Source organism: Xyrauchen texanus, chromosome 46 (genome assembly GCF_025860055.1).
Source record: "Xyrauchen texanus isolate HMW12.3.18 chromosome 46, RBS_HiC_50CHRs, whole genome shotgun sequence".
In the NCBI taxonomy this organism is placed as follows: domain Eukaryota; kingdom Metazoa; phylum Chordata; class Actinopteri; order Cypriniformes; family Catostomidae; genus Xyrauchen; species Xyrauchen texanus.
This window is the reverse complement of record NC_068321.1, coordinates 494,361-522,184: the sequence shown is the minus strand read 5'-3', so window position 1 is coordinate 522,184 and position 27,824 is coordinate 494,361. Positions and strand designations below refer to the sequence as shown.

At 39.6% G+C, this 27,824-nt stretch overlaps 1 protein-coding gene across 1 annotated transcript in view; it reads left to right on the top strand.

Moving 5' to 3' along the window:
• pdhx (pyruvate dehydrogenase complex component X) overlaps positions 1–27,824 on the top strand; it is a 66,135-nt gene that overhangs the window by 10,170 nt on the left and 28,141 nt on the right. The window contains exons 3-5 of the mRNA XM_052119179.1: positions 2,106–2,206; positions 3,851–4,041; positions 4,380–4,478. Coding sequence (XP_051975139.1) covers positions 2,106–2,206; positions 3,851–4,041; positions 4,380–4,478 — 391 coding nt within the window. The remainder of the gene's footprint in view (positions 1–2,105; positions 2,207–3,850; positions 4,042–4,379; positions 4,479–27,824) is intronic.

The window sequence follows — 27,824 nt, the reverse complement described above, 5'->3', positions numbered from 1 at the left end:
GCTGCAGGGTGATATGGCTGCCACTAGCAATTGTATCCACCATAGTAAGTGTAGTGACCTCTTTCCCTCTGTGAGACTTCTAGGCAGGTTGTAATGGATAGAGTTGCTCAGAAATATGTGAAGTAAAATGCTGACTAATTACCCTTTCCATTCATTTAGCCAAAATCTGTGTTAAAGGCGAGACAGGGCGAGAATCTTTTAAACTTCTTGATTTTAGTTTTTTCAAGAGACACCTTCCATATAAGAGGCACGGCGTGAGTATTCCATAAGAAGTAAAAAGGTCTCGTTTAAACTCCTGTCGGTTCACTGGCGCACACCTTTAAAACACCGCCTCATAGGCCATCTGGCCTGGGGGCCTTGTGGGGCTTGACACATGCCAGACATCCATTCAGTTTTCTCTTTATTCATATTATTCCATAAACATTAAATATCAAGTACATGAAAAACATTGATCAAGTTTAATGTTTAATGCTTCTTTTGACATCTTGTTTGTCTCACCGTTCCTTCTGTTGCAGCTAGTAGGGGAGGCATGCTGTTAGGAAGCAGTGTTTAATATGTTCCTGAGTGGGAGGGGCCACATTTCTGATTGGATAGAGAAGGTCCATGTTGACCAATGAAAATTTGCTGAACTTAAATGTATGTTTTTAAAACATGCCAGTGATATAAAGATGATGTATTGACTGCCTCATTTAATAATAGTCAGGTGTGATGTTCAAATATTGTGAATTGATGGAGTTGTTATTTGGATTTATTTAAGGGGAGGAGGCTCAATTATAAATAACATCTTGGCCCCGTTTCCACCTGGTATTAGGATATGTTATTGGTCAGGGCGTTTGTGATTGCATCACTGATACCACATACGGAGGTAGTCAAAAACAAATGTGACCACATCGCATTTGATGTGTGAAACGCAATCCGTCCTGAATGCACCTCAGACAGCAGCGAAGCACCTCCTCTTACCTGTCAATCAACCCTTGCGCTAAAACAGGAGTTTAAACTTGGCCTGCAGCTTTTAAAGGAAATAACCGTCCGATCAGAACATTTGAAAAAGCAATACATACAAGCACAGGTTAATACAAAAATAACAAAGAAATCTGCTTGAAAGGTTGCGTTTGTGCTCCGATCTAATTTCAGCTGCATCTGGGAGAAACGGCACAGCATTTTTTGTAATTTTTTTTGCAGTTTATTATCATGCAGTAACACACTGACATAGTGATTGATGTGTGTGTCATCATGAAATCAGAGACCCTCCCCTCGAAATCTAAACACAAGGCAACAGGAAACACGTTTGAGACGCATATACACCAGGTGGAAACAGGAATGCACTGCAAAAATGAGAATTCTTGTCTTGTTTTCCAGTAAAAGTATCTAAACATTCTTAAAACGTGATTTATTTACTTGACGAGCAAACTGGCGTAAGATTTGAAGTCATGTTTTGAGAGAAATCTAATCCAATTCATTAAAAGAGAAATCAAGTTTATTTTGCTTACCCCACTGACAATTTATTTTCTTGTTTGGAGTCTCAAGTTTTGTCAGATTTATCTTAAAACAAGACTTTATCGTGTCATGTTTTGCTTGACAAGTAAATAAATCATGTTTTAAGAATGTTTCGATAATTTTACAGGAAAACAAGACAAAAATATTTCGTTTGCTGTGCGTCTTGGCTGACCACATGTGATGAGATCACTGGCCCTGTTCACACAAGCAGATCGGATCATCACCCAAACGGAACACTGTTTGATTGTTTGTTTGGATTCCGGCCATGACCGTAAATCTCGTTTTGGAGCAATTTTTTGTCTTGTGACTTCTCTGCTGATGTTTTCTGTCAGTTATTTCTCCTTGACTGCTTTCCTGATGCTGAAAAACAAATAACACACTCTTAACCGCTGTCCTGCTCTATGGTTAAGTTCTTGTTGTGCTGTGGTTCTCATTCAGGTGATGCAGGATTGAGTGCACATCTGTTCTAGACCGCAGATATATGTTTTGGATAATTCCGAAGTTTTGCTGTATGAAGTCACATGACAGTGGACCAGCTTTAGAGAAATATGTGCAGAATGACAGGTGAAATGATGGTCTTAGAAACACTTGTGTTGTGTTTTCAACAGGTGATGATGTTGCCGCTGGTGATGCTCTCTGTGAGATAGAGACAGATAAAGCAGTGGTCGTCTTGGAGTCCAATGATGATGGCATCCTCGCCAAAATACTTGTAAGTTTGTGTGACAGAGGTTAAATTGTTCTGTGCGGTGAATGTTTAATAAATGACTGTGTTTTTTTACAACTGGACCCAGGGGTCTCAAATGCAAATTACCTGGGGGCCAGTGGCACATAACAAATACAAATGTTTTATGCAATGTTTTTTTTTCTGTTTTATATATTTTTTAACACAATTGACTAAATCAAACACTGTTGAAATGGCAACAAAATTCTAAACAGCATTATAATTATGTGATTTGAAATGCAGCAACTGTAACTGTTCATCAAATGATGTGTGTAAAAATCATTCAACATTAGATGTTCGATCTTCTGTGTTAGAGTACAGCGGGGCTTAAGGAAAATGTGCTTTTTTCTGGTCACAAAATGTATCATGTCTCTTTATTTTTTGAATCATTTTATTGAATATCGATGGAGCAACATCAATTGTGTGAAAATAAATAAATAAAAAATGTATGGACAATAGTTGAAATTTGTCAAATTTTGCAAATACTTTTGAGACAGCGAGATGATTATTCAGAGTAAAATGTTAATACTTAAAATAACCACTTCAGAATAGAGTTTACCATTTTTTGTTAATTTCAATCACATTTGGCATTTCACAACATCTCAAGTATTCTATAAACAAATTAATCTCCATTGTGATTTGATCAGTCAGTAGCCGTGTTTCCACTATCAGGCCAAATGATGGCAAGCTAGGGCCAGTGGCGTTCCCACTGTCACTTCCGGAGTTTATCGTGCCTCCTTGGGGCTAACAGCCAAGCACCTTTGGCCTGCCAATTACCCTTGAGCCAAAGAAGTTTAACTGGGGATTGACGAGTGTTGAGTGAGTATTGACGCTGATTGCTAACCCTGGAGTCGCGAGTTCGAATCCAGGGTGTGCCGAGTGACTCCAGCCAGGTCCCCTAAGCAATGAAATTGGCCTGATTTCTAGGGAGGGTAGAGTCACAAGGGGTAACATCCACGTGGTCTCTATTCTGTGTGGTTCTCGCTCTTGGTGGGGCACGTGGTGAGTTGTGCGTGGATGCTCCGGAGAATAGCATGGGCCTTCACACACGCTACATCTCTGTAGTAACGCGCTCAACATGCCATGTGATAAGATGCGTGGATTGACGTGGAGGTAACTGAGACTCGTCCTCCGCCACCTGGATTGAGGCGAGTCGCTACGCCACCATGAGGACTTGGAGCGCATTGGGAACTGGGCATTGCAAAATGGGGAGAAAAGGGGAGAGAGAAAAAATCTAGCTACCAGTTTACATCAACAGAGAATGGAGAATCGTCAGTACGTCAGTAAATGAAATGTGCGACGTCAGATCGACGGCATCTGCCAAAACGACGACGTGATGAAGTATATTATCACCGAACTTGCTAACTTGTGTATCCTGCTCATTACAGGTATGGGAAATAAAAATACAAAATATTGCGGGCACAGTACAAATCTGTCTTCATTTCAAGGGCTAGCTAGTCTCCAGAGTCTGATAGATATCAGCTTGAGCTTCCCCCTTGTTTGTCAAATGGATGGGGAGTGACGTTGGCACCAGTGTGTCATATTAAGGGCAGGTTTTAAGGACAGTGTCTTTATCCTATTGTACCCTGTGCGTGTTAAATGCTAAACAAGAACTTCCTGTGTGTGTTTCAGATGCAGGAGGGCAGCCGTGGGGTGCGTTTGGGAACCCTCATCGCCCTGATGGTTGGTGAAAGCGAAGACTGGAAGAAGGTGGAGATCCCAGCCTTCGAGCCAGCCCCAGCCATTGCAGGCCCACCCACTGCTGCTGACCCTGCCCCTCCTGTTGCCCCAATGCCTCCACATGCAGCTGCGGCTCTCAAACCGTCAGTATCTGCAACCATAAACACTGTTAAATCATGTATGTTGGTTGTGAATGTTTTTATAGGTAATATAGCAGCCCCAAAAGCTTATTTAGACACTTTAGTCACAAGTCACAGGGAAACTGAGGGCAGCAGTAAAAATGAGCGCGTGTAGAGGTATCCTCATAATGGGATAATCAGGTTATATTACAGTATTGGCTGTACAGAGCTTAAGAATGGTATGCTGTTTATTTTGTGTGTTCTCACTTCTGTGGACAGTCATACATGACAAAAGATCACTGTATCATAAACAATTATTGAAAATGTAATCTCTGGATGTGTTCATACATGATTTTGCACAGGTTACGGTTGAGTCCTGCTGCGAGACACATTTTGGACTCGCATGGTTTGGATCCTCATCTGGCAAAAGCCACTGGCCCAAGAGGACTCGTAACTAAAGAGTGAGTCTCACACTCAAACACACTCACACACTGTTCTCTATATGGTTTTAACCCCTCGTTCTACAGACAAACCCATATTAATGTTGCTATGTATTCTGCTGTGACTCAGTGGCCTTAATAATGAAATTGAATGACAGATACGGTTTTACCACAAATATTTATTTAGCTGTCTAAATGAGGACATATATTAGTCCCCTGTTGTTTATGATGCTAATTATAACAACTACAGATTTTTCCAAACCTTACACCTTGAGAAAAACATACAAATACACTATTAACTTTATGGATTATTTTTATTTTTACGGATGTCGACAAAGATTTTGGAGACAATTTTTAGTAAAAGTAAACACATAATCACTCATAATTATGTATATAAGGCACTTTGTTGTCATGCTGGACATGGGCATATTTACTCTTGATGGCAAAGCCCTATTTTCTACTACAAAAACACTGTGTCGCCTAATCCTAAAAAATCATTCTAATGTGCTATTTTAAGTTCACAGTTTGGAAATCAGAATACAATATTTTTCAGTTGCTGAAGTCACTTTACACTTCAAGTCAAATTTTGTTTTTAAAAAATCTCCAAAAAGAAAAGCATTTCTGTAGAAACTATTTAGTTCTTTTGAGAGATGAAAGTCTTTCCATGCAGCCCTCTACAATGAGAGAATATGCAACCCATTTTTGACAATAATAGCCACTGACTAGTAAATGTTCAGACTTGTTTTGTTTCAAACAGTTGCCAGTGATTGAATTGTGAACAGGGGTATTGGTAGGGTTGGATGAGGAATTATCAAATTCCACAAAATAAATTAATGCATGAAAAAAATAGATTATAATTTCAGGGAACAAAACTCCTCACCTTTCAGAGAATTTTGCCATTTTGAAACCATAATCAGTTACTTTTGTGATTGTAAAGAGCAATGATTCATGTGCAAAAGTGACTGATATTTATACGTGTAAAGTTTTTCACACACATTTTTGCTTCACCAATAATGTCTTTGAGAGTACTAAGCAACAATAAATATTTAAAAACTGTCCAAATTTGTGGAGAGACATTGAATGTCTCATAATTTCTTTTAATTAAATATTACCTTATCGTTTACGAATATTAGAGACCCCAGTTATTGAACAAAATGCTTAGACCTAAACATAAACTAGTCCTTTTATTACTTTCTGCAATCAAAGCAACTGCAAGCTTTTTGTCTCTCTTCCAAATACATGTTTTCAATGTTTATTGTGCACACCTCCTGCTTTTTTACATTGGCAAACTCGTTAAATCGCCCCTCTGTGACACTTTCTGCAACTCTTGTCATGTGGAGGGCGATGCGGTGCTTGACGCTGGGTTCAGCCTCCAGAACCAAATTACACTGCCACGAGAAGTCGTCTGTCCGAGGCAAAGACACAGAATCTAATGACAATTGCCTCAGCATCAGTCTGTGTCTCTGTCAGTCAGGGGGGGGTTTTCAGCAGCAGGGATCAGGGTTGAAGGAAACTGAACACAGCAAAATACAGAGATATCCTTAATGAAAATCTGGTCCAGAGTGCTCAGGGCCTACTCTGCCGAAGGTTCACCTTCCAACAGGACAATGACTCTAAGCGCACAACCAAGACAATGCAAGAGTGGCTTAGGGACAACTCTCTGAATGTCCTTGAGTGGCCCAGCCAGAGCCCGAACTTTAACCCAATCGAACATCTCTGAAAAGACCTAAAAAATTGCTGTCCACTGACAATCCCCATCCAACCTGACAGAGCCTGAGATAATCTGCAGACAAGAATGGCAGAAAATCCTTGAAAAAAAAACTTGAGGCTGTAATCGCTGCCAAAGGTGCTTCAACTAAGTGTTGAGTTAAGGTTCTGAATACTTATGTCAATGTGATAGTTGTAGGGCTGCCCTCGACCAAAGATTTTCCTAGTCGACTAGAAGGTGTTAGTTTAAGCCATAATCAACTAGTTTTCACACATTTATGATATTAATTGAATTACTTATTAAATGTATAATTTGTCTTGTTTACATTTTGAATTCATTGTGCTAATGTGCTAATAACAATAAACATGCAGCCATAATATGTGCCTGTTACACTCTGTTATTGTAATTTTATTATCATTGTAATTCATTTAAAGATCATTGTATACAATTGTTCATGTGCAGAAAAAAAGGCAAAAGAATAATGATAGGCTTACTTTTGGCAGATGTGTAAATGGCTTTCACTGCAGATGGCACATTAGTGAATGGGCACTTGAGATTATTTGAGTAGATTTGATTACTTTTGGAGATTAATTAAAAAAAAAGTAAAAAAAAAAAAATCGCATGACATTGTCTTAGAAAATGTCTCTACATGAATGTTCCTACAGATGTAGGTACATGTGCACAAGCTCGCTAATAACTCTACACGGCGATGTGTTTTTGTTGACTGATTTTGACTGACTGAACAACATAAACAGAATGACCTGTCGGCTTCAGTGTAGGTGGAGCTCTATGTCCCACCTACCGATGATGTGGACCAATGGCAGTAAGGTGTTAAGCAGTCACTAAGTTATCCTAAATGTTCACCCAGGTGAGCTGATACGAACCACCGAAACGAACGTAAAAACAGTCTTTTTGGCCAGATTTTGTTCTAAATTACGTCACACCTGTTCATGTTTGATTTCGTATGAAGTATATTTGGGCCTTTTATTTTTTTTTTGGTTTTTGGTACAATAATTAGTACCTCTGTTTTGTCAGAATTGAGTAGAAAATTTGTAGCCATCCAATTTACAATATCATTGATAAACTCTGCTAACTTAGAGAATTGGGAAACTTTGTTTGGCTTTAAAGAAATATAAAGTTGGTTACCGTTGGTTTTGTGTTCCTTGCCACAATCACATTTTTATCAAACCACACAATGGTGACTAAGACATTTATAAATATTACAGCTTAATTTTCTGTTAAAGCATAATTTTCTGAAAACTTCTGTGAAAAGATGTATAGCGCATAAACTTGACAGACTTTATCTCCCCAAATTTTGGCATGCCCAATTCCTAATGCGTGCTAAATCCTCATGGTGGCGTAGTGACTCGCCTCAATCTGTGTGGCAGAGGACGAATCTCATTTGCCTCCGCATCTGAGAAAGCCAATCCACGTATCTTGTTGCGCGTGTTACCGTGGAGACGTAGCGCTTGTAGAGGCGCACGTGATTCTCCGACCCAGGCCCCTGACTTGACATATTAAAGTAGTAGTTCACCCAAAAATGTGGTATCTATTTCTTGCATACACCTAGAATTTTGCTTCAGAAGACATTCATTATTCCACTGGAATCATATGGATTACTTTTATGATGGCTGTATTTGTTTTTTTGTGCTTCAAACATTTGGCACCCATTCACTTACATTTTATGGACACACAAAGCTGAAATATCCAAAAATCTTTGTTTGTGCTCTGCTGAAAAAGGACAGTCATATACATTTGGGATGGCATGAGGGTGAGTAAATGATTACAGAATATTTTATTTTTGGGTGAACTATTCCTTAGCTTTTTTGACAATTCATTGTTTACGCAAAGTGGTAGCAGTCAGATAAATAATACCTAAACCTTTCATAGTTGATCCTATTCCAACTTGTTTGTTTAAATCATGTTTCATCTCTTTATGTCCTGCTGTCTTGAGTATAATAAATGACTCCCTGTGCACTGGTGTTGTACCAGCAGTACCTAAGAAGACTAACTTGGATTTGAACAATCTTAACAACTTTCGTCCCATTTCTGATCTTCCCTTTTTTAGAACAAATTGTGGCTTCTCAATTATACAGTCATCTCACTGTAAACAATCTTTTTGACCCCCTTCAAACTGGCTTTCGCAAAATCCACAGCACAATGATGTGGCCTAAATCCTAAAATTCTTCACATATGCCATTTCTCTGTAAAATGAACATAGCTGGGAGAACACTACCTTTTCTATTATTTTCTATATAAATGAGAGATTTAAAAACAGTCTATAATTAGCCACCTCTCCTGGATCAAGCTGTGGTTTCTTGAGAAAGGGTTTAATAGCTGCCAGCTTAAAGTTTCTTGGGATAAGCCTCTTAAGATGGAGAGGAGTTAATAATATTAAGAAGAGGATCTGATGAAACACCTCTTTCAGGAGCTTAATAGGTATGGGGTCTATCACTCATGTTGTTGCTTTTTGATGCGGAACACCTAAAATGTTGTATTCTTTGACTTGCACTCCTTTTTCCACTCCTCTCTTGACAACATGAGTGTGATCATTATGTGATCTCTTTAAATGTCTTAAATCGAAAGGGGGCGGCACTATACAGAGTGCTAGAGATGGCTGTATCCATATTTTCTGTGTCTACAAGTTCTTCTCAACGTTTTGGCTTACTGATTATTTGAGACAGATATGGAAGATTATTAGTGAAGCTATCTTTATTGGTCGAAAGAATAGTTCTACCTGATTGATAACATGTTGTAGATTTAGTGAACTTAGCTAAGATATGCAAAATATGATATAATGATCTGAGATGCCATCGCTCTGTGGCAAAAGTGCTTTATTATATCTATTAACCCCACAAGACAGAACGAAATGTAGCATATGATTTTGGCTTATCCCAACAGAGTTGAGAAAATTGAGGCAGACGATTATCAAAAGCTGTTTTCATCCACATATTTTTATGCACATTTTGGGATATTGCATAAAAACTGCTGGATGGAAACTGCAAGATGCTAATTAAATCTCCAAATGCGCTTAAAATACGTATATGCTCGCTTGAGGTGGATACATTTTTAATTCAATAAGAAGAAATGCGCATAATCTATGATGAAGAAACATTTACTCAATAAAATCCTATTGAATTTATTAGAAGTAAAATATAAAAAAAAGTAATGTGACTGAATAACGTGTTCATAACTGGGTGATTCTCACGAAATCCAGATTTAGAAGGTGTCCAGCATCAGAATTTTTAAAATGCCCTTAAAGCCAATTTGCTTTTTGCACATATAAGATTAAGGTCTGAACTTACTATAACCATTATTTTTAGAAGATTTAAAAAAATATTTCCTATATAATTATTTAAATTTTTAGATGAAGTCCATAAAAAATTATCATTACCGCAACATGACATTACATTAAATATATGGTTAAAAATGTGTATTTTTGGCTAATGTTAAAGTAGACGCTTATTACTCATGCTCAAAGCTATGTAAAACTCTGGAGAGATTACTTTTTCATATTTATTATTTTTTGTAATTTCCTTATTTTCTCTCATTACTGAAACATACGTGATGATTTACAATTTCTTTTATTTAATTGTTTTACTAAAAGATAACATACACATTTGTTATGTAGCAGACCTTAAATAAGTAGTGTTGTATAATATGTATATACATTTTAAAACAAAATATGATTATCTAATTATTACTTCATTTGTAAAAAAGATACATGTTGCGGTAATGAAAATGCCATTTCGGTAATGAGGATCAATGTTTCGGAAATGAGAGTTAGCTCACACATTCACTGTTGACAAAGGGGTTTGATGCCTAACCTTATTTTACATATTTAAAACGCATACAATTTTTAAAAGAATATTTATTTCATAAACAGAGTTTCATTTTCTCATTTATCGTAATCATCACAGTACCATGCCTTGAGTTAACAAGTGTTGTGTATATAAGTTACAATGTTATGCTCATAAAGAATCATGTCATGTAGCCTACACTGTAGTACTAACAAATATACAACCATTAGTATAAATATTATAATTTGTATTTTTTTTCTCTCATGCTGTCTACTTGTGAGGTCCTGAGTAGTCTTAATTTTACCATTTTCTTTACGTTTCCGATACCTGGAAAAGGAAAAATGAATGAAAGATGAAATGCAGTAAGCACGGACATAAATACAAACTTTGGACTATGATAAAAATTGTTTAATTGTGTTTGTGTGTGCATGCGTATGTGAGTGATGTGTGTGAAAGAGAGTGTGTGTATGTAAAATGTAGTGTATACTGTACAATTATGTCAGCCTTCACGTTTGCATGTCAGCATCAGTGTGTATGTACATGAGTGTGTGTGTGTGTGTGTCTGTGTGTGTGTGTGTGTACGCACACACATGGGCATGTCTGTATGTGATGTGTGTGAAAGAGAGTGTGTGTGTGTATACAATATATACTGTACAATTATGTCAGCCTTCACGTTTTCGTGTGTGTGTGTGTGTACGCACATGCATGTCTGTGTGTGTACTTATGTTTCTGTGCGTGTGTCTATGTGGGAGTGAGTGCAAGTGTTGGTCAAACCAATGAATCCAAGTTATATTTTTCTAGAGATGCACCGATTGACCGGCCAGGGACCGGAATTAGCCGATTTTCCGCATGCTCGGCCGGATCGGTGACCGGCCGGTCAGCCTCACGTCTTTACAATTCCAACCTGGTCCGTTTTGTTGTCAGCGGCGCAGGCAATAACATCACAGCCGCATGTAAAAATGTAATTGGCATGGAAGATCTTCACTGTGAGTGTAGAATACATAAAGTTCGCAATTTATAATAATTGTAAGGCCAAAGTAAACCATGGGGGAACCACCACAATAACTTTCGGAACAACAAACCTAATTAGACATTTAAAACGCCATCACCCAGCTGAAAATGCCCATTTAAAAAAAAAAAGTGAAAGCGGCTAAAGCTTGTCAGAGCTCAGAGCCAGTCACAAGTTAGCAGCCTCTCTTATCATTCCTTGGTATGAGCAACGAAGCTGTTCTATGAGCTGTTCTCCATAGTTGAGGACAGAGGGATCAGAAATCTGATACATTTCCTTGATACAGAGTTGGAGGTTATTTTCCGACGTCGTGTTGCCCGAGTTGTTTAATCTCGTGACATGTAACACATGCAGCCTGTTATCTGTCAACATTTGGGTACACAAATCCGGGAGAGGGGAAGTGGGGTTCTGGATGGCAGTGGCAGGCTAAATACTATACAAATTGTGCCGTTGTGATTTAAAGTGCTGAGTAACGTAATTTTCCCACCGTGTCCGATATTAAAATCAGTGCGACACACATTGCAAAAGGCGTGGGCATTGTCGATATGGCTTCGGGAAATGAAATAAAATGTCTTCTTCTCCTCCCATCTACCAGTGATGCTTGATTTAACATCCTGCGTCTACTGCCTGCGCAGATATCAACAGCGCAAATGGGTTGTAGGTTGCCAGGTTGAGGTCATAAACCTAAATAATTGTTTTGTTAGACGAGTAATAAAGAGAAAAAGTCCATTTATAAAAATAGTGGAAAATGACATCTGTTATATAAAGAAAAGGGCAACATTGCATTGCTGTATATTGTTTCCCTATGCTTTGCCAGCCTGTCTTTTGCTGATGCCCTTTTCTTTTCAACTGATGCTTGCCTGTAACAAAATACACAATAGTCATCTTGAATGTAACATTTCTTGAAAAAGACATAGAAATACATTGTTTCAGAGTAAAATTTATAGTAGGTGGCCTATACTGCATTCATATTGCTTTTTGTGGAAGCACTACATAAAAATGAAAAATTAGTGACCCCTGCTGGGGGGGTTGTAATAGCTATTTTGTTTACACAATCTGTTCAAGAAGTGTTTAAGGCAAATATCAAGTTATATTGAAATGAGCAAGAGTTATAGTGCACGTCCCTCCTTCAGAAGTCTGTTTCTCATTACCGAAACATTGAATATCTCCACCGCAACAGGCCTTCAATTGTTGCGGTGAATGATAATGGTGTTGCGGAGGTTGAGCGACCTTAAACATTCTTGCTAACAGTGGAAGCTAAATGAGGGTTAGCTAAACTTTCCCTCTCTTTTTATATTTAGATCATAACGGGGTATATAGTAATCAAAAAATTAAAATGGCAACATTTTTTAAAACTTCACAAACTCATGTTTCAGTAATGAGAACTAAAAAGTCGTGTAGGTAATATGACAAACAAAATTTTAACTTTTATTTGGAGAGAAAAAATAAGAACTGCTTACCTGTTAGCCATCTTGAGTGTCACAGTCAATTACGTCCCTTCCAACAAAATTTTTTGAAAATGTTAGTTCCTTGAGGACTTAAACAGTGATTGATAATAGTTGCGGAGGATGAGAAAATTGGTCTTGGACACATTTATATTCCTTATTATTGTCACTACATTTAACATTGATCACCAAATACCACATGTTTCTTTACTGTAAATGTTTATAGTACAGGTGAAACTCGAAAAATTAGAATATCGTGCAGAAGTTCATTAATTTCAGTAATTCAACTTAAAAGGTGAAACTAATATATTATATAGACTCATTACAAGCAAAGTAAGATATTTCAAGCCTTTATTTGATATAATTTTGATGATTATGGCTTACAGCTTATGAAAACCCCAAATTCAGAATCTCAGAAAATTAGAATATTGTGAAAAGATTCAGTATTGTAGGCTCAAAGTGTCACACTCTAATCAGCTAAACACCTGCAAAGGGTTCCTGAGCCTTTAAATGGTCTCTCAGTCTGGTTCAGTTGAATTCACAATCATGGGGAAGACTGCTGACCTGACAGTTGTGCAGAAAACCATCATTAACACCCTCCACAAGGAGGGAAAGCCTCAAAAGGTAATTGCAAAAGAAGTTGGATGTTCTCAAAGTGCTGTATCAAAGCACATTAATAGAAAGTTAAGTGGAAGGGAAAAGTGTGGAAGAAAAAGGTGCACAAGCAGCAGGGATGACCGTAGCCTGGAGAGGATTGTCAGGAAAAGGCCATTCAAATGTGTGGGGAGCTTCACAAGGAGTGGACTGAGGCTGGAGTTACTGCATCAAGAGCCACCACACACAGACGGGTCCTGGACATGGGCTTCAAATGTCAAACGTCTTACCTGGGCTAAAGAAAAAAAGAACTGGTCTGTTGCTCAGTGATCCAAAGTCCTCTTTTCTGATGAGAGCAAATTTTGCATCTCATTTGGAAACCAAGGTCCCAGAGTCTGGAGGAAGAATGGAGAGGCACACAATCCAAGATGCTTGAAGTCCAGTGTGAAGTTTCCACAGTCTGTGTTGGTTTGGGGAGCCATGTCATCGGCTGGTGTTGGTCCACTGTGCTTGATTAAGTCCAGAGTCAACGCAGCCGTCTACGGGACATTTTAGAGCACTTCATGCTTCCTTCAGCAGACAAGCTTTATGGAGATGCTGACTTCATTTTCCAGCAGGACTTGGCACCTGCCCACACTGCCAAAAGTACCAAAACCTGGTTCAATGACCATGGTATTACTGTGCTTGATTGGCCAGCAAACTCGCCTGACCTGAACCCCATAGAGAATTTATGGGGCATTGCCAAGAGAAAGATGAGAGACATGAGACCAAACAATGCAGAAGAGCTGAAGGCCGCTATTGAAGTATCTTGGTCTTCCAAAACACCTCAGCAGTGCCACAGGCTGATAGCATTCATGCCACGCCGCATTGAGGCAGTAATTAATGCAAAAGGGGCCCAAACCAAGTACTGAGTACATATGCATGATTATACTTTTCAGAGGGCCGACATTTCTGTATTTAAAATCCTTTTTTTTATTGATTTCATGTAATATTCTAATTTTCTGAGATTCTGAATTTGGGGTTTTCATAAGCTGTAAGCCATAATCATCAAAATGATATCAAATAAAGGCTTGAAATATCTTACTTTGCTTGTAATGAGTCTATATAATATATTAGTTTCACCTTTTAAGTTGAATTACAGAAATTAATGAACTTTTGCACGATATTCTAATTTTTCGAATTTCACCTGTATAACATGCACTGAAGCTTTTTATTTTTTATATTTTTTAATTATAAATATTTCCATCTCAGAGAACACAAATCCAGTCATGGACGTGTTGCGGTAATGAAACATTTCCCCTTAAATGTGGAAAAAACAACAAAATTGGGAAATTAGGATTTCATTTGAAATCATGTGCAAAATAGTACATGAAGAGATGTTTATAACTGTATCCTTCTTATTTTGATAGCATTTACTTTTATCATCAAAATGTTTCATGACACCTCATATGTCTATGTAAAACAGTTAAAGGATGGGCAAGGAGGAGGCGGGAACCGGCTTGTCAACATAAATCATATTTAATAAAACTCAAAGCACAAAAATAAACACACATGACGGACATGCCCGTAATTCTCTCTCCCTCGAACAATCGTCACCGGCCACCTTTATCCCTCGCGCGCCTCATCAGGCCGATTGGGGACCGGGCGCGCGATATTCCGGCCCCGCCCCCGTCTGCTCCACAGTCTAATTTCGCGAGAATCACCCAACTGGGGCACGTTTAAGTTCAAAACGGTGCGCAACGTTTTGCTACGGTTTCCGGGTTGAACGTCATGTTTCCTGGAAACGGCGTGCACCGGTGTGCAACGGGTTTTGAGATGCGTTTTCTCTTGTTTGGTGGGTGTGTCAGAACTGCAGTCCAATCAGCAGCAACATGTATATAAAGCACGCGGAATTAAAGTGAACTCACACAATGGGTTCAATTAAAGTATTTTACAAATGTGTTCGATGCAGCTCGGTTTACGCATCAACTGAGGATATTAGAAGACATGTTTGTCGTAAGTTTTATTGTAAAATATAGGATATCAACATAATGATGTAGTTGTTTAGGCTATATTTTTAGCTTCATTGCAAGTGTATGACATTTGGTATAGAAATAAACAATGGTAATTAAGTGCTTTTCCTAAAAATGAGAAAGAAAATACAGGGTATTAAAACAGTATGAACTACAAATCAAGTCAGTATGTGAGGCTAAATAGATGTTTTAGTCTGAATTAGGTAAGATGTGTGCTTCCATTTCAGTTTCCACAAATCCCTTCACTCGATTGGGAAGTTCTCTCGTGTTCTGGGCGGCAAGTGCAGTAACTGTAACATCAGGCATATTTTGCAGTATTAAACACATATTTATACCGACTTCATCAGGTTCTGAAAATTCTTCACAAAGAACACAAAGAATGGCCTTCTCAGCTGCCATAGTTGCAACTCTTGCGTCATCAGAACAGTGCGTTCAACGCATCACCGTTTCTGTTTAAAAAACGTTGTGCAACGTTTTGTCGGCGCTGAACGCAGCCCTGGACTAACCAGAGAACCAATCTTTGCATCTAAAATGTTGCTCTGGTCACACTGAAATAAGTGTCCTGAAAATCCAAAGCCTGCATAGAGTTTGCAGAGCAAATACATCCAATACAAACTTGAAATGTTCTGAAGAGCAGGTTTATTGACACTTTTGGAAAATATATTATAGATCCAGGTGGCAAAGACATAAGGAAGGAGGAACACACACACATAGTGGTCCCAGAACTTTGTGATGCGCTGTCGCTCCCAGAGTGAGACAAACTTCTTTACAGTGTTTTGTCTGTGTGATCTAAACCGCAAATGTTTTATTAATAAAAGAGTCACAGTGGCTACAATTTCTCCGGAAGTCACCATTTTGTTCTTTTGAATACACCAGATGGAAATGTAGCTTTATTTTTTCAATGTTTTTGTGTTATAAGGGCCCAAGCCTTGAAAAGGCAAGGCCCTATTGTTTTCGTTAGGATTATTATTAGGGCCCAAGCCTTGAAAAGGCAAGGCCCTATTGTTTTCGTTAGGATTAATATTATTATTTTTTTTTACGACTATTGGGGCACTTTTGGGGCTCTTATCGTGCTCGAAAACTCTTGAAACTTTGCACGCGGGTCAGAACCCGCGGCCATTAGGGCCGGGCTGAAGCTGGTACCCGGCGTGGCAGGGGTTTCGACGGCCCCTGGAACGGGGTCCGAAAACTTGGTCCATAAATCAAACACGCTTGCATGTAATAATATGAAACTCGGTACACATATAGATCTCATCGTTTCATATATCCTTCATACTTTTACTTTTTACCTCAGCCCAACAGGAAATCGTCTATTTAGGGTTTTTTGGAAAACGCATGCAATGGAATTTGAAATACTCCTCCTACAGAATTCCACCTATCACCACGAAACTCGGTCAGCATGAAGTCAAGACATTGAGGATGAAAAATTGCCGGCGGATTTTTGATATGTCGAACGGTTTGGCCGTGGCGAGGAAACGAAATGATGGCGCGAAAAGAGAAACAGGAAGTGTGTTATAACTTCTGCATACATTAATTGATGTCGATGAAACTTCAGCAGTGTGTTCACTGTAAGAGGCCGATCGCATGGATGTGACTATTGTGAGTCAAAGTTATAGCGCCACCAACTGGCAGAAGGAAGTGTGTCACTTTCACAGTGCTTTGAAATCACCCTCTTATTTTTACCCGATTTACTTAAAACTTTAGGTGTATAATGTAAACACACGGCAGATGTAGACATGTGAAAGGATTATTGATATCTTTGATACTGTTGCCGCGGCAACGCTTCAAACTCGAATATTCTTTTTTGATGCTTTTGAGACTCTTAGCATACTTGAAATTGCATGAAACTCGACAGACACATCACATTTATTAGCCAGTAGACATGTGCAAAGTTTCAGAAATGGGCGTGGTGCAGGGGCTCAGTAGCGCCACCTTTTGACAAAAGTGGGGGGGTTGCTTTACACTTTGACCCACAGTCACAAAACTCAGTAATTAAATTGTTCTCATCGAGCCGGACAACTTTCTAATTTACAGTCATTAGCTCAGACCAACAGAAAGTCGGGTCGGGGTGTGTTATAACTTAGTTAGTTCTATCTACAGTTACAAAATTCGGCGTGCATATTGTTCTCGTCAAGCCGAACAACTTTCTAATTTACAGTCATTAGCTCCGACCAACAGAAAGTCAGATATTGTGGTTTGAATGTGGATTTCTTGGAATTCCTGACAGAGTGACCCCTCCCATTCTGTGTTTTTTCTCTCTGTGTCTCTCTCTCTGACAGACAGAATGGCCTGCCATTTTTGTGTGTGTGTGGGGAGGGAATTTCTCTGTTGGAACTTTGAAGCTCCAAAAATCACATAAATGCAACATAACAGTAACCCATAACACTCCAGTGGTTTAATCCATACTTTCAGAAGGGATATTATAGGTGTGGGTGTGAAAAAGATAAATAGTATATATTGTATGTAGTATATATAGTATTTTTATATTTTTACTATAAATTGTCCACCCTGCTCAGGAGGGGTGATATGCTTAAGTAAATCACCCAAAAAAAAAACAAACAACTGAAACAGAACTCTTAAAAGAGAAGAGCTTGTGAAAGTGAAAGTAGAGATTTATAGTAAAAAATGACTTAATTATTGATCTGTTTCACACCACTTCTCATTTACTTACATTGAAAGGACCAACAGAGCTGAGATATTTGTAACCCAGATGATCCAGGCTACCAGTAGAAGAGTTGAGAGATGTGTAAAAGATGGGAAAATTAAGAAAAAGCTGAATAAGAGAGAACAACGAGTGCTTTAGAAGAGAAAGTGTTTCATCCAATTATGGATCGTGCTGCATTGACTGACACTCCAATGAGCCAATGGTAGCAGCGCACTGAGACTCGCGCGGGCCACACTGCTGTTGTCAAAAAAACATTGGGAGAGAGCGAGCGAGTCTGATCGAAGCAGATACTCCTCATTAAAAAGTAGATATTGAGGAAAAGAAACTTGAATGCAATCAAAAGATTACATTTGAGTGAAAGTGATAACTTTGAAGAGCTGGCCTTGAAGTCGAGAATAAAAACCGATGTAGATACACGGAGCCAAAAAGCACCGCAAATTATCTTCTTGCAAAATAAGATGTGAAATTCTTGCCTTGGTGAGTTGTTTTTTTGTTTATTGACTTGACATTTTACAAGAAACTGTTGCAGATGCAGCGGCAAATCAGTAGTGTGACATTAGAGTTCATATAGGCCGCTTGTGCATAGTGTGTGAGCTAGTGTTAATTTGCACGTTGGGCTAAAGCTAATCACATGTGAAGATGCAAACGAGTCGATGAAAAGTGACAATGTTGTGTGTAAGTGTCAAGATATTGAGTTAATACGTTGTTTGAAGTGTATACATGATATTTGTTGATGAAAGTGTTTGAATGGAAGATTAATTATTGTTCTGCCTTGTGTTTTTGCAAGGCTGTTTTTTTTGTTGTATGTGTGTTTCTTCCGAGAAATTGTGATCAACATCCTGGATACGTGCAACGCATATGAGCATATGTAAAAGGCGAGCCACCCACGGAGACCATTTGATTGAACTTTGATCTTGAACTCATCGAAACTGGTATGAGAAACCTTTTCGCTTTGGACAAATTGGACCGAGACTTTGTTTTTGCATATTTTTCCTCGAGCTTTGAACGGAGAGACATCGATTCTGAACTGAACGATTCTAAAGAGTCAAAAACTCTTTTGATCCGAGTCATTTGACTCTGAACTGACACTAACTGAATCAATTCAGTGGATTTTGAACATTTGATTCATTTGGCTGAAAAGACTGTTACATTTTAAATTGAAAGAGTGATTTGAGTTATTAAATTGCAATATGTTGTTTTAAGAACATTGTTTATTGTTTCTAAAAATGTTATTGGGTCATAACCAAACTGAGTCTGAGTTTTCCAAGTTTCATTTTATTATTTCATTTTCATACAAAGTATATGACAACTGTTGTCAATTGAGTTGATTTGTTTGAGTTGATGAGTCCAACTTCCTGGAATTTCAAAAAAGAGATTTGATTGTAAGCATTATCATACATTGTATGTTGTCAAATTACAGTATTGAGATTTACATGCTCCAGACAAATTGCAATTAGGAATTTCTTCAACGAATACAAGATTCCAACCAGTAAAAAAAGCTCTTGGTTTTCACCTACCTGCTGTGTTGTTTCCCTCTCTCCAGTAGCCGCTCCTTATCTTCTGATCAGTTGGCCCATATCGAATTATATTGAACCTTATACAAGTGTGACACACAAGACCTGGCACGTGTGCCTCGTTACATATTCTTGCATACTTTGTGGTTGATATGTGCCCTCGATGCGCACTTTTGCAGAGCCCACACTGATGCAAGCTCTACAGCACACATCTTCTCGACAGTCAAAGCGAGGTTATGTTATTGCCCATCGTGCACAGCGACCCTAAAGGCACGGGGGTGGCGGTGCCACCCGCTTGGGCCCGCCATCGCTGCTTGCAGCTATATTTATTATTAGGGCCCAAGCCTTGAAAAGGCAAGGCCCTACTGTTTTCGTTAGGATTATTATTATTATTAGGGCCCAAGCCTTGAAAAGGCAAGGCCCTATTGTTTTCGTTAGAATATTATTTTTCTTACGACTATTCGGGCACTTTTGGGGCTCTTAACGTGCTCTAAAACTCTTGAAACTTTGCACAAGGGTCAGAACCCGCGGCCATTAGCGCCGGGCTGAAGCTGGTACTGGGGCGTGGCAGGGGGGCTCGACGGCGCCCCCTGGAACGGGGTCCAAAAACTTGGTCCATAAATCAAACACGCTTGCATGTGATAATATGAAACTTGGTACACATATAGATCTCATCGTTTCATATATCCTTCATACTTTTACTTTTTACCTCAGGCCAACTGGAAATCATCTATTTAGGGTTGTTTGGAAAATGCATGCAATGGAATTTGAAATACTCCTCCTGTAGAATTCCACCAATCGCCACGAAACTCGGTCAGCATGAAGTCAAGACATTGAGGATGAAAAATTGCCGGCGGATTTTTGACATCTCGAACGGTTTGGTCGTGGCGAGGAAACGAAATGATGGCGCGAAAAGAGAAACAGGAAGTGTGTTATAACTTCTGCATACATTAATTGATCTCGATGAAACTTCAGCAGTGTGTTCGCTGTAACAGGCCGATCGCATGGATGTGAGTATTGTGAGTCAAAGTTATAGCGCCACCAACTGGCAGAAGGAAGTGTGTCACTTTAAAAATGCTTTGAAATCACCCTCTTATTTTTACCCGATTTACTTAAAACTTTAGGTGCGTAATGTAAACACACGGCAGATGTAGACATGTGAAAGGATTATTGATATCTTCGATACTGTTGCCGCGGCAACGCTTCAAACTAGAATATTCTTTTTTGATGCTTTTGAGACTCTTAGCATACTTGAAATTGCATGAAACTCGACAGACACATCACATTTATTAGCCAGTAGACATGTGCAAAGTTTCAGAAACGGGCGTGGTGCAGGGGCTCAGTAGCGCCACCTTTTGACAAAAGTGGGGGGGTTGCTTTACACTTTGACCCACAGTCACAAAACTCAGTAATTATATTGTTCTCATCGAGCCGGACAACTTTCTAATTTACAGTCATTAGCTCAGACCAACAGAAAGTCAGCTATTTTGGTTTGAATGTGGATGTTTTGGAGAATTTTCTCTCCCTCTCTTACTGACCCTACGTCTCTCTGTGTCTGTGGGGAGGGTGCTGATTTTGCTGAAGAGTAAAAATGCTTTTATTTTTGTTTTTCAAGGTTTTGGGGCCCTTAACGTGCTCGAAAACTCTTGAAACTTTGCACACAGGTCAGAACCCGCGGCCATCAGGGCCGGGCTGAAGATGGTACCTGGGCGTGGCAGGGGGGCTCGACAGCGCCCCCTTGAACGGGGTCTGAACACTTGTCCATATATCAACATGCTTGCATGTAATAATATGAAACTCGGTACACTTCTATATCTCATCGGGCCGAACAACTTTCGTGCTCTAAGTTTTACGCCAGCCCAACAGGAAGCCGGCTATTATGGGTTGTTTGGAAACACATGCTCTGGAATTATATATATATTCCTCCTAGAGAATTAATCCAATCGCCACCAAACTCGGTCAGCATGAAGTCAAGACATTTAGGATGCTACATTGCCGACGGATTTTTGATATCTCGAACGTTTTGGCCGTGGCGAGGAAATTAATTTATGACTAAAAAAGGACACATGAAGTGTGTTATAACTTAGTTAGTTCTATCTACAGTTAAAAAACTCAGCGTGTATATTGTTCTCGTCAAGCCGAACAACTTTCTAATTTACAGTCATTAGCTCCGACCAACAGACAGTCAGATATTTTAGTTTGAATGTGGAACACATTGCAAATTAATCTTTGAAGCTCCAGAAAGCACATAAAGGCAGCATAAAAGCAATCCATACGACTCCATTGGTATAATTCATAATTCCCGCAGTGTACTTGCTTGTTATATTAGCTACTACAAAATATATAAATACATTTACTATCTTAACTTTAATGATGTACTTAACATAATGATAAATAATCTTAAAATATTATATTGTATGCTATGTATTGTGAATACACCCATGTTAAACATAAAAATGTACTTCCATTGCATATCATAGGAACACATAAGCGTAAATTATAATTACATTAATAAACCTGTACAAAGACTTCCAGATAAATACTGGCCTTCTGGATTAACACATTTAAGTGCTGCAAAAGATATTGACCTATGACATCCTATGACATTAAAAATTATTCTACATTTGAATTACCTCATAGATGTGACTATTGTGGTTCACGGTCATAGACCCTGTCCCAAATGGCACACTTCATATGAATTTTCAGTCTTGTGTACTTATTTCATGTGTCCATTAACTCCATGAGACCGTAGGGTGTCTCATTTTTCATTTTAGGTATCGGAAGGGTGCTCACGCATACTTTGTGGTTGATATGTTCCCTCGATGCGCACTTTTGCAGAGCCCACACTGATGCAAGCTCTACAGCACACATCTTCTCGACAGTCAAAGCGAGGTTATGTTATTGCCCATCGTGCACAGCAACCCTAAAGGCACGGGGGTGGCGGTGCCACCGGCTTGGGCCCGCCATCGCTGCTTGCAGCTATATTTATTATTATTATTATTATTTTTACGACTTTTGGGGCACTTTTGGGGCTCTTAACGTGCTCGAAAACTCTTGAAATTTTGCACACGGGTCAGAACCTGCGGCCATTAGGGCTGGGCTGAAGCTGGTACCCGGGCGTGGCAGGGGGGCTTGACAGCGCCCCCTGGAACAGGGTCCGAAAACTTGGTCCATAAATCAAACACGCTTGCATGTAATATATGAAACTCGGTACACATATAGATCTCATCGTTTCATATATCCTTCATACTTTTACTTTTTACCTCAGGCCAACTGGAAATCATCTACTTAGGGTTTTTTGGAAAACGCATGCAATGGAATGTGAAATACTCCTCCTAGAGAATTCCACCAATCGCCACGAAACTCGGTCAGCATGAAGTCAAGACATTGAGGATGAAAAATAGTTAGCGGATTTTTGATATCTCGAACGGTTTGGCCGTGGCGAGGAAACGAAATGATGGCGCGAAAAGAGAAACGGGAAGTGTGTTATAACTTCTGCATACATTAATTGATCTCCATGAAACCGCAGCAGCGTGATCGCTGTAAGAGGCCGATCGCATGGATGTGACTATTGTGAGTCAAAGTTATAGCGCCACCAACTGGCAGAAGGAAGTGTGTCACTTTCAAAATGCTTTGAAATCACCCTCTTATTTTTACCCGATTTACTTAAAACTTTAGGTGTATAATGTAAACTCACGGCAGATGTAGACATGTGAAAGGATTATTGATATCTTCAATACTGTCGCCGCGGCAACGCTTCAAACTAGAATATTCTTTTTTGATGCTTTTGAGACTCTTAGCATACTTGAAATTGCATGAAACTTGACAGACACATCACATTTATTAGCCAGTAGACATGTGCAGAGTTTCAGAAACGGGCGTGGTGCAGGGGCTCAGTAGCGCCACCTTTTGACAAAAGTGGGGGGGTTGCTTTACACTTTGACCCACAGTCACAAAACTCAGTAATTATATTGTTCTCATCGAGCTGGACAACTTTCTAATGTACAGTCATTAGCTCAGACCAACAGAAAGTCAGCTATTTTGGTTTGAATGTGGATGTTTTGGAGAATTTTCTCTCCCTCTCTCACTGACCCTACGTCTCTCTGTGTCTGTGGGGAGGGTGCTGATTTTGCTGAAGAGTGAAAATGCTTTTATTTTTGTTTTTCAAGGTTTTGGGGCCCTTAACGTGCTCGAAAACTCTTGAAACTCTGCACACAGGTCAGAACCCGCGGCCATCAGGGCCGGGCTGAAGATGGTACCCGGGCGTGGCAGGGGGGCTCGACAGCGCCCCCTGGAATGGGATTCGAACACTTGTCCATATATCAAACATGCTTGCATGTAATAATATGAAACTCGGTACACTTGTAGATCTCATCGGGCCGAACAACTTTCGTGCTCTAAGTTTTACGCCAGCCCAACAGGAAGTCGGCTATTATGGTTTGTTTGGAAACACGTGCTCTGGAGTTATATATTTTCCTCCTAGAGAATGAATCCAATCGCCACCAAACTCGGTCGGCATGAAGTCAAGACATTGAGGATGCTACATTATGGACGGATTTTTGATATCTCGAACGGTTTGGCCGTGGCGAGGAAATTGATTTAGGACTAAAAATGGACACATAAAGTGTGTTATAACTTAGTTAGTTCTATCTACAGTTACAAAACTCGGCGTGTATATTGTTCTCGTCAAGTCGAACAACTTTCTAATTTACAGTCATTAGCTCCGACCAACAGAAAGTCAGATATTGTGGTTTGAATGTGGATTTCTTGGAATTTTTTCTCTCTGACTGACAGAGTGACCGCTCCCATTCTATGTTTTTTCTCTCTCTGTCTCTCTCTGACAACGTGCCCCCTGCCAATTCTCTGTGGAGGGAGGGGAGGAGAGGGATTTCTCTGTTGGGTGAGATTTGCATTAAGATATTGTTTTTCAAGGTTTCCGGGACTTTTGGGGCCCTTAACGTACTCAAAAACTCTTGAAACTTTGCACACAGGTCAGAACCCGCGGCCATCATGGCCGGGCTGAATCTGGTACCCGGGCGTGGCAGGGGGGCTCGACAGCACCCCCTTGAACGGGGTCTGAACACTTGTCCATATATCAACATGCTTGCATGTAATAATATGAAACTCGGTACACTTCTATATCTCATCGGGCCGAACAACTTTCGTGCTCTAAGTTTTACGCCAGCCCAACAGGCAGTTGGCTATTATGGGTTGTTTGGAAACACATGCTCTGGAATTATATATATATTCCTCCTAGAGAATTAATCCAATCGCCACCAAACTCGGTCAGCATGAAGTCAAGTCATTGAGGATGCTACATTGCGGACGGATTTTTAATATCTCGAACGTTTTGGCCGTGACGAGGAAATTAATTTATGACTAAAAAAGGACACATAAAGTGTGTTATAACTTAGTTCTATCTACAGTTACAAAACTCTGCGTGTATATTGTTCTCGTCAAGCTGAACAACTTTCTAATTTACAGTCATTAGCTCCGACCAACAGACTGTCAGATATTGTAGTTTGAATGTGGAACACATAGCAAATGAACTTTTGAAGATCCAAAAAGCACATGAAGGTAGCATGAAAGCAAGGAAGTGTGTTATAACTTCTGCATACATTAACTGATCTCGATGAAACTTCAGCAGTGCGTAAATTATAATTACATTAATAAACCTGTACAGAGACCTCCGTATAAATACTGGCCTTCTGGATTAACCCGTTTAAGTGCTGCAAAAGATATTGACCTATGACATCCTATGACATTAAAAATTATTCTACATTTGAATTACCTCATAGATGTGACTATTGTGGTTCACGGTCCTAGGCCCTGTCCCAAATGGCACACTTCATATGAATTTTCAGTCTTGTGTACATATTTCATGTGTCCATTAACTCCATGAGACCGTAGGGTGTGTCATTTTTCATTTTAGATATCAGAAGGGTGCTTGCGCATACTTTGTGGTTGATATGTGCCCTCGATGCGCACTTTTGAAGAGCTCACACTGATGCAAGCTCTACAGCACACATCTTCTCGATGGTCAAAGCGAGGTTACGTTATTGCCCATCGTGCACAGTACCCTAAAGGCACGGGGGTGGCGGTGCCACCGGCTTGGGCCCGCCATCGCTGCTTGCAGCTATATTTATTATTATTTTTTTTACGACTATTGGGGCACTTTTGGGGCTCTTAACGTACTCAAAAACTCTTGAAACTTTGCACATGGGTCAGAACCCATGGACATTAGGGCCAGGCTGAAGCTGGTACCGGGCGTGGCAGGGGTCTCGACAGCTCCCTGGAACAGGGTCCAAAACTTGGTCCATAAATTAAACACGCTTGCATGTAATAATATGAAACTTCGGTACACATATAGATCTCATCGTTTCATATATCCTTCATACTTTTACTTTTTACCTCAGGCCAACTGGAAATCGCCTATTTAGGGTTTTTGAAAGCGATGCAATGGAATGTGAAATACTCCTCCTAGAGAATTCCACCAATCACCACGAAACTCGGTCAGCATGAAATCAAGACATTGAGGATGAAAAATAGTTAGCGGATTTTTGATATCTCGAACCATGGCGAGGAAACGAAATGATGGCGCGAAAAGAGAAACAGGAAGTGTGTTATAACTTCTGCATACATTAATTGATCTCCATGAAACCGCAGCAGCGTGATCGCTGTAAGAGGTCGATCGCATGGATGTGACTATTGTGAGTCAAAGTTATAGCGCCACCAACTGGCAGAAGGAAGTGTGTCACTTTCAAAATGCTTTGAAATCACCCTCTTATTTTTACCCGATTTACTTAAAACTTTAGGTGTATAATGTAAACACACGGCAGATGTAGACATGTGAAAGGATTATTGATATCTTCGATACTGTTGCCGCGGCAACGCTTCAAACTAGAATATTCTTTTTTGATGCTTTTGAGACTCTTAGCATACTTGAATTTGCATGAAACTCGACAGACACATCACATTTATTAGCCAGTAGACGTGCAAAGTTTCAGAAACGGGCGTGGTGCAGGGCTCAGTAGCGCCACCTTTTGACAAAAGTGGGGGGGTTGCTTTACACTTTGACCCACAGTCACAAAACTCAGTAATTATATTGTTCTCATCGAGCCGGACAACTTTCTAATTTACAGTCATTAGCTCAGACCAACAGCTATTTTGGTTTGAATGTGGATGTTTTGGAGACTTTTCTCTCCCTCTCTCACTGACCCTACGTCTCTCTGTGTCTGTGGGGAGGGTGCTGATTTGGCTGATTAGTGAGAATGCTTTTATTTTTGTTTTTCAAGGTTTTGGGGCCCTTAACGTGCTCGAAAACTCTTGAAACTTTGCACACAGGTCAGAACCCGCAGCCATCAGGGCCGGGCTGAAGATGGTACCCGGGCGTGGCAGGGGGGCTCGACAGCACCCCCTGGAATGGGATTCGAACACTTGTCCATATATCAAACATGCTTGCATGTAATAATATGAAACTTGTAGATCTCATCGGGCCGAACAACTTTCGTGCTCTAAGTTTTACGCCAGCCCAACAGGAAGTCGGCTATTATGGGTTGTTTGGAAACACGTGCTCTGGAGTTATATATTTTCCTCCTAGAGAATGAATCCAATCGCCACTTGGTCGGCATGAAGTCAAGACATTGAGGATGCTACATTCCGGACGGATTTTTGATATCTCGAACGGTTTGGCCGTGGCGAGGGAATTGATTTAGGACTAAAAAAGGACACATAAAGTGTGTTATAACTTAGTTCTATCTACAGTTACAAAACTCGGCATGTATATTGTTCTCGTCAAGCCGAACAACTTTCTAATTTACAGTCATTAGCTCCGACCAACAGAAAGTCAGATATTGTGGTTAGAATGTGGAACAAATTGCAAATGAATATTTGAAGATCCAAAAAGCACATAAACGGAGCATAAAAGCAAGGAAGTGTGTTATAACTTCTGCATACATTAACTGATCTCGATGAAACTTCAGCAGTGTGTCACATGGATGTGACAATTGTGAGTCAAAGTTATAGCGCCACCAACTGGCAGAAGGAAGTGTGTCACTTTCAAAATGCTTAGAAATCACCCCCTTATGTCTCAATTGAACAAACAGTTGATAAAGAAATCGGGTATCAATATATTGAATTATGAATTATTGCAGTGATCAACTGTGATGTCCGGTTAAGATGAAAATAAACTATCGCTCTGTATATGCGATTATCTTTCTGAAACACGTCACAAAAACTTACAGAAACGGATAACACAAACATGATGTTGGAAATATACACTTATCAGAATAGTTATATTAAACTTGTCTATTTCAGTTAAAGCCATTTAAGTTATAAAGCTGTCTCGTGTAATTTCTTCTTTAATTCTATAATATAACCACTAGGTGGAGTTCTAAGCCTATTTTCTGTATTCTCGTTGTTTTAACGTATGAATAAGACTTACATGTTGTTGAGAACGCAGTAAAGTGTGACGCATATTTCGTTCTGTGAGTTTTATGAGTACTCCGAATCTTTATTAAAACCAACACATGAAATATATGTCTAAAGAAAGTAGGGATGGGCTGATCGATGCGAACGTATCAAAACTTCCGAGAATGATGATCAAATTTCAAAATGCTTT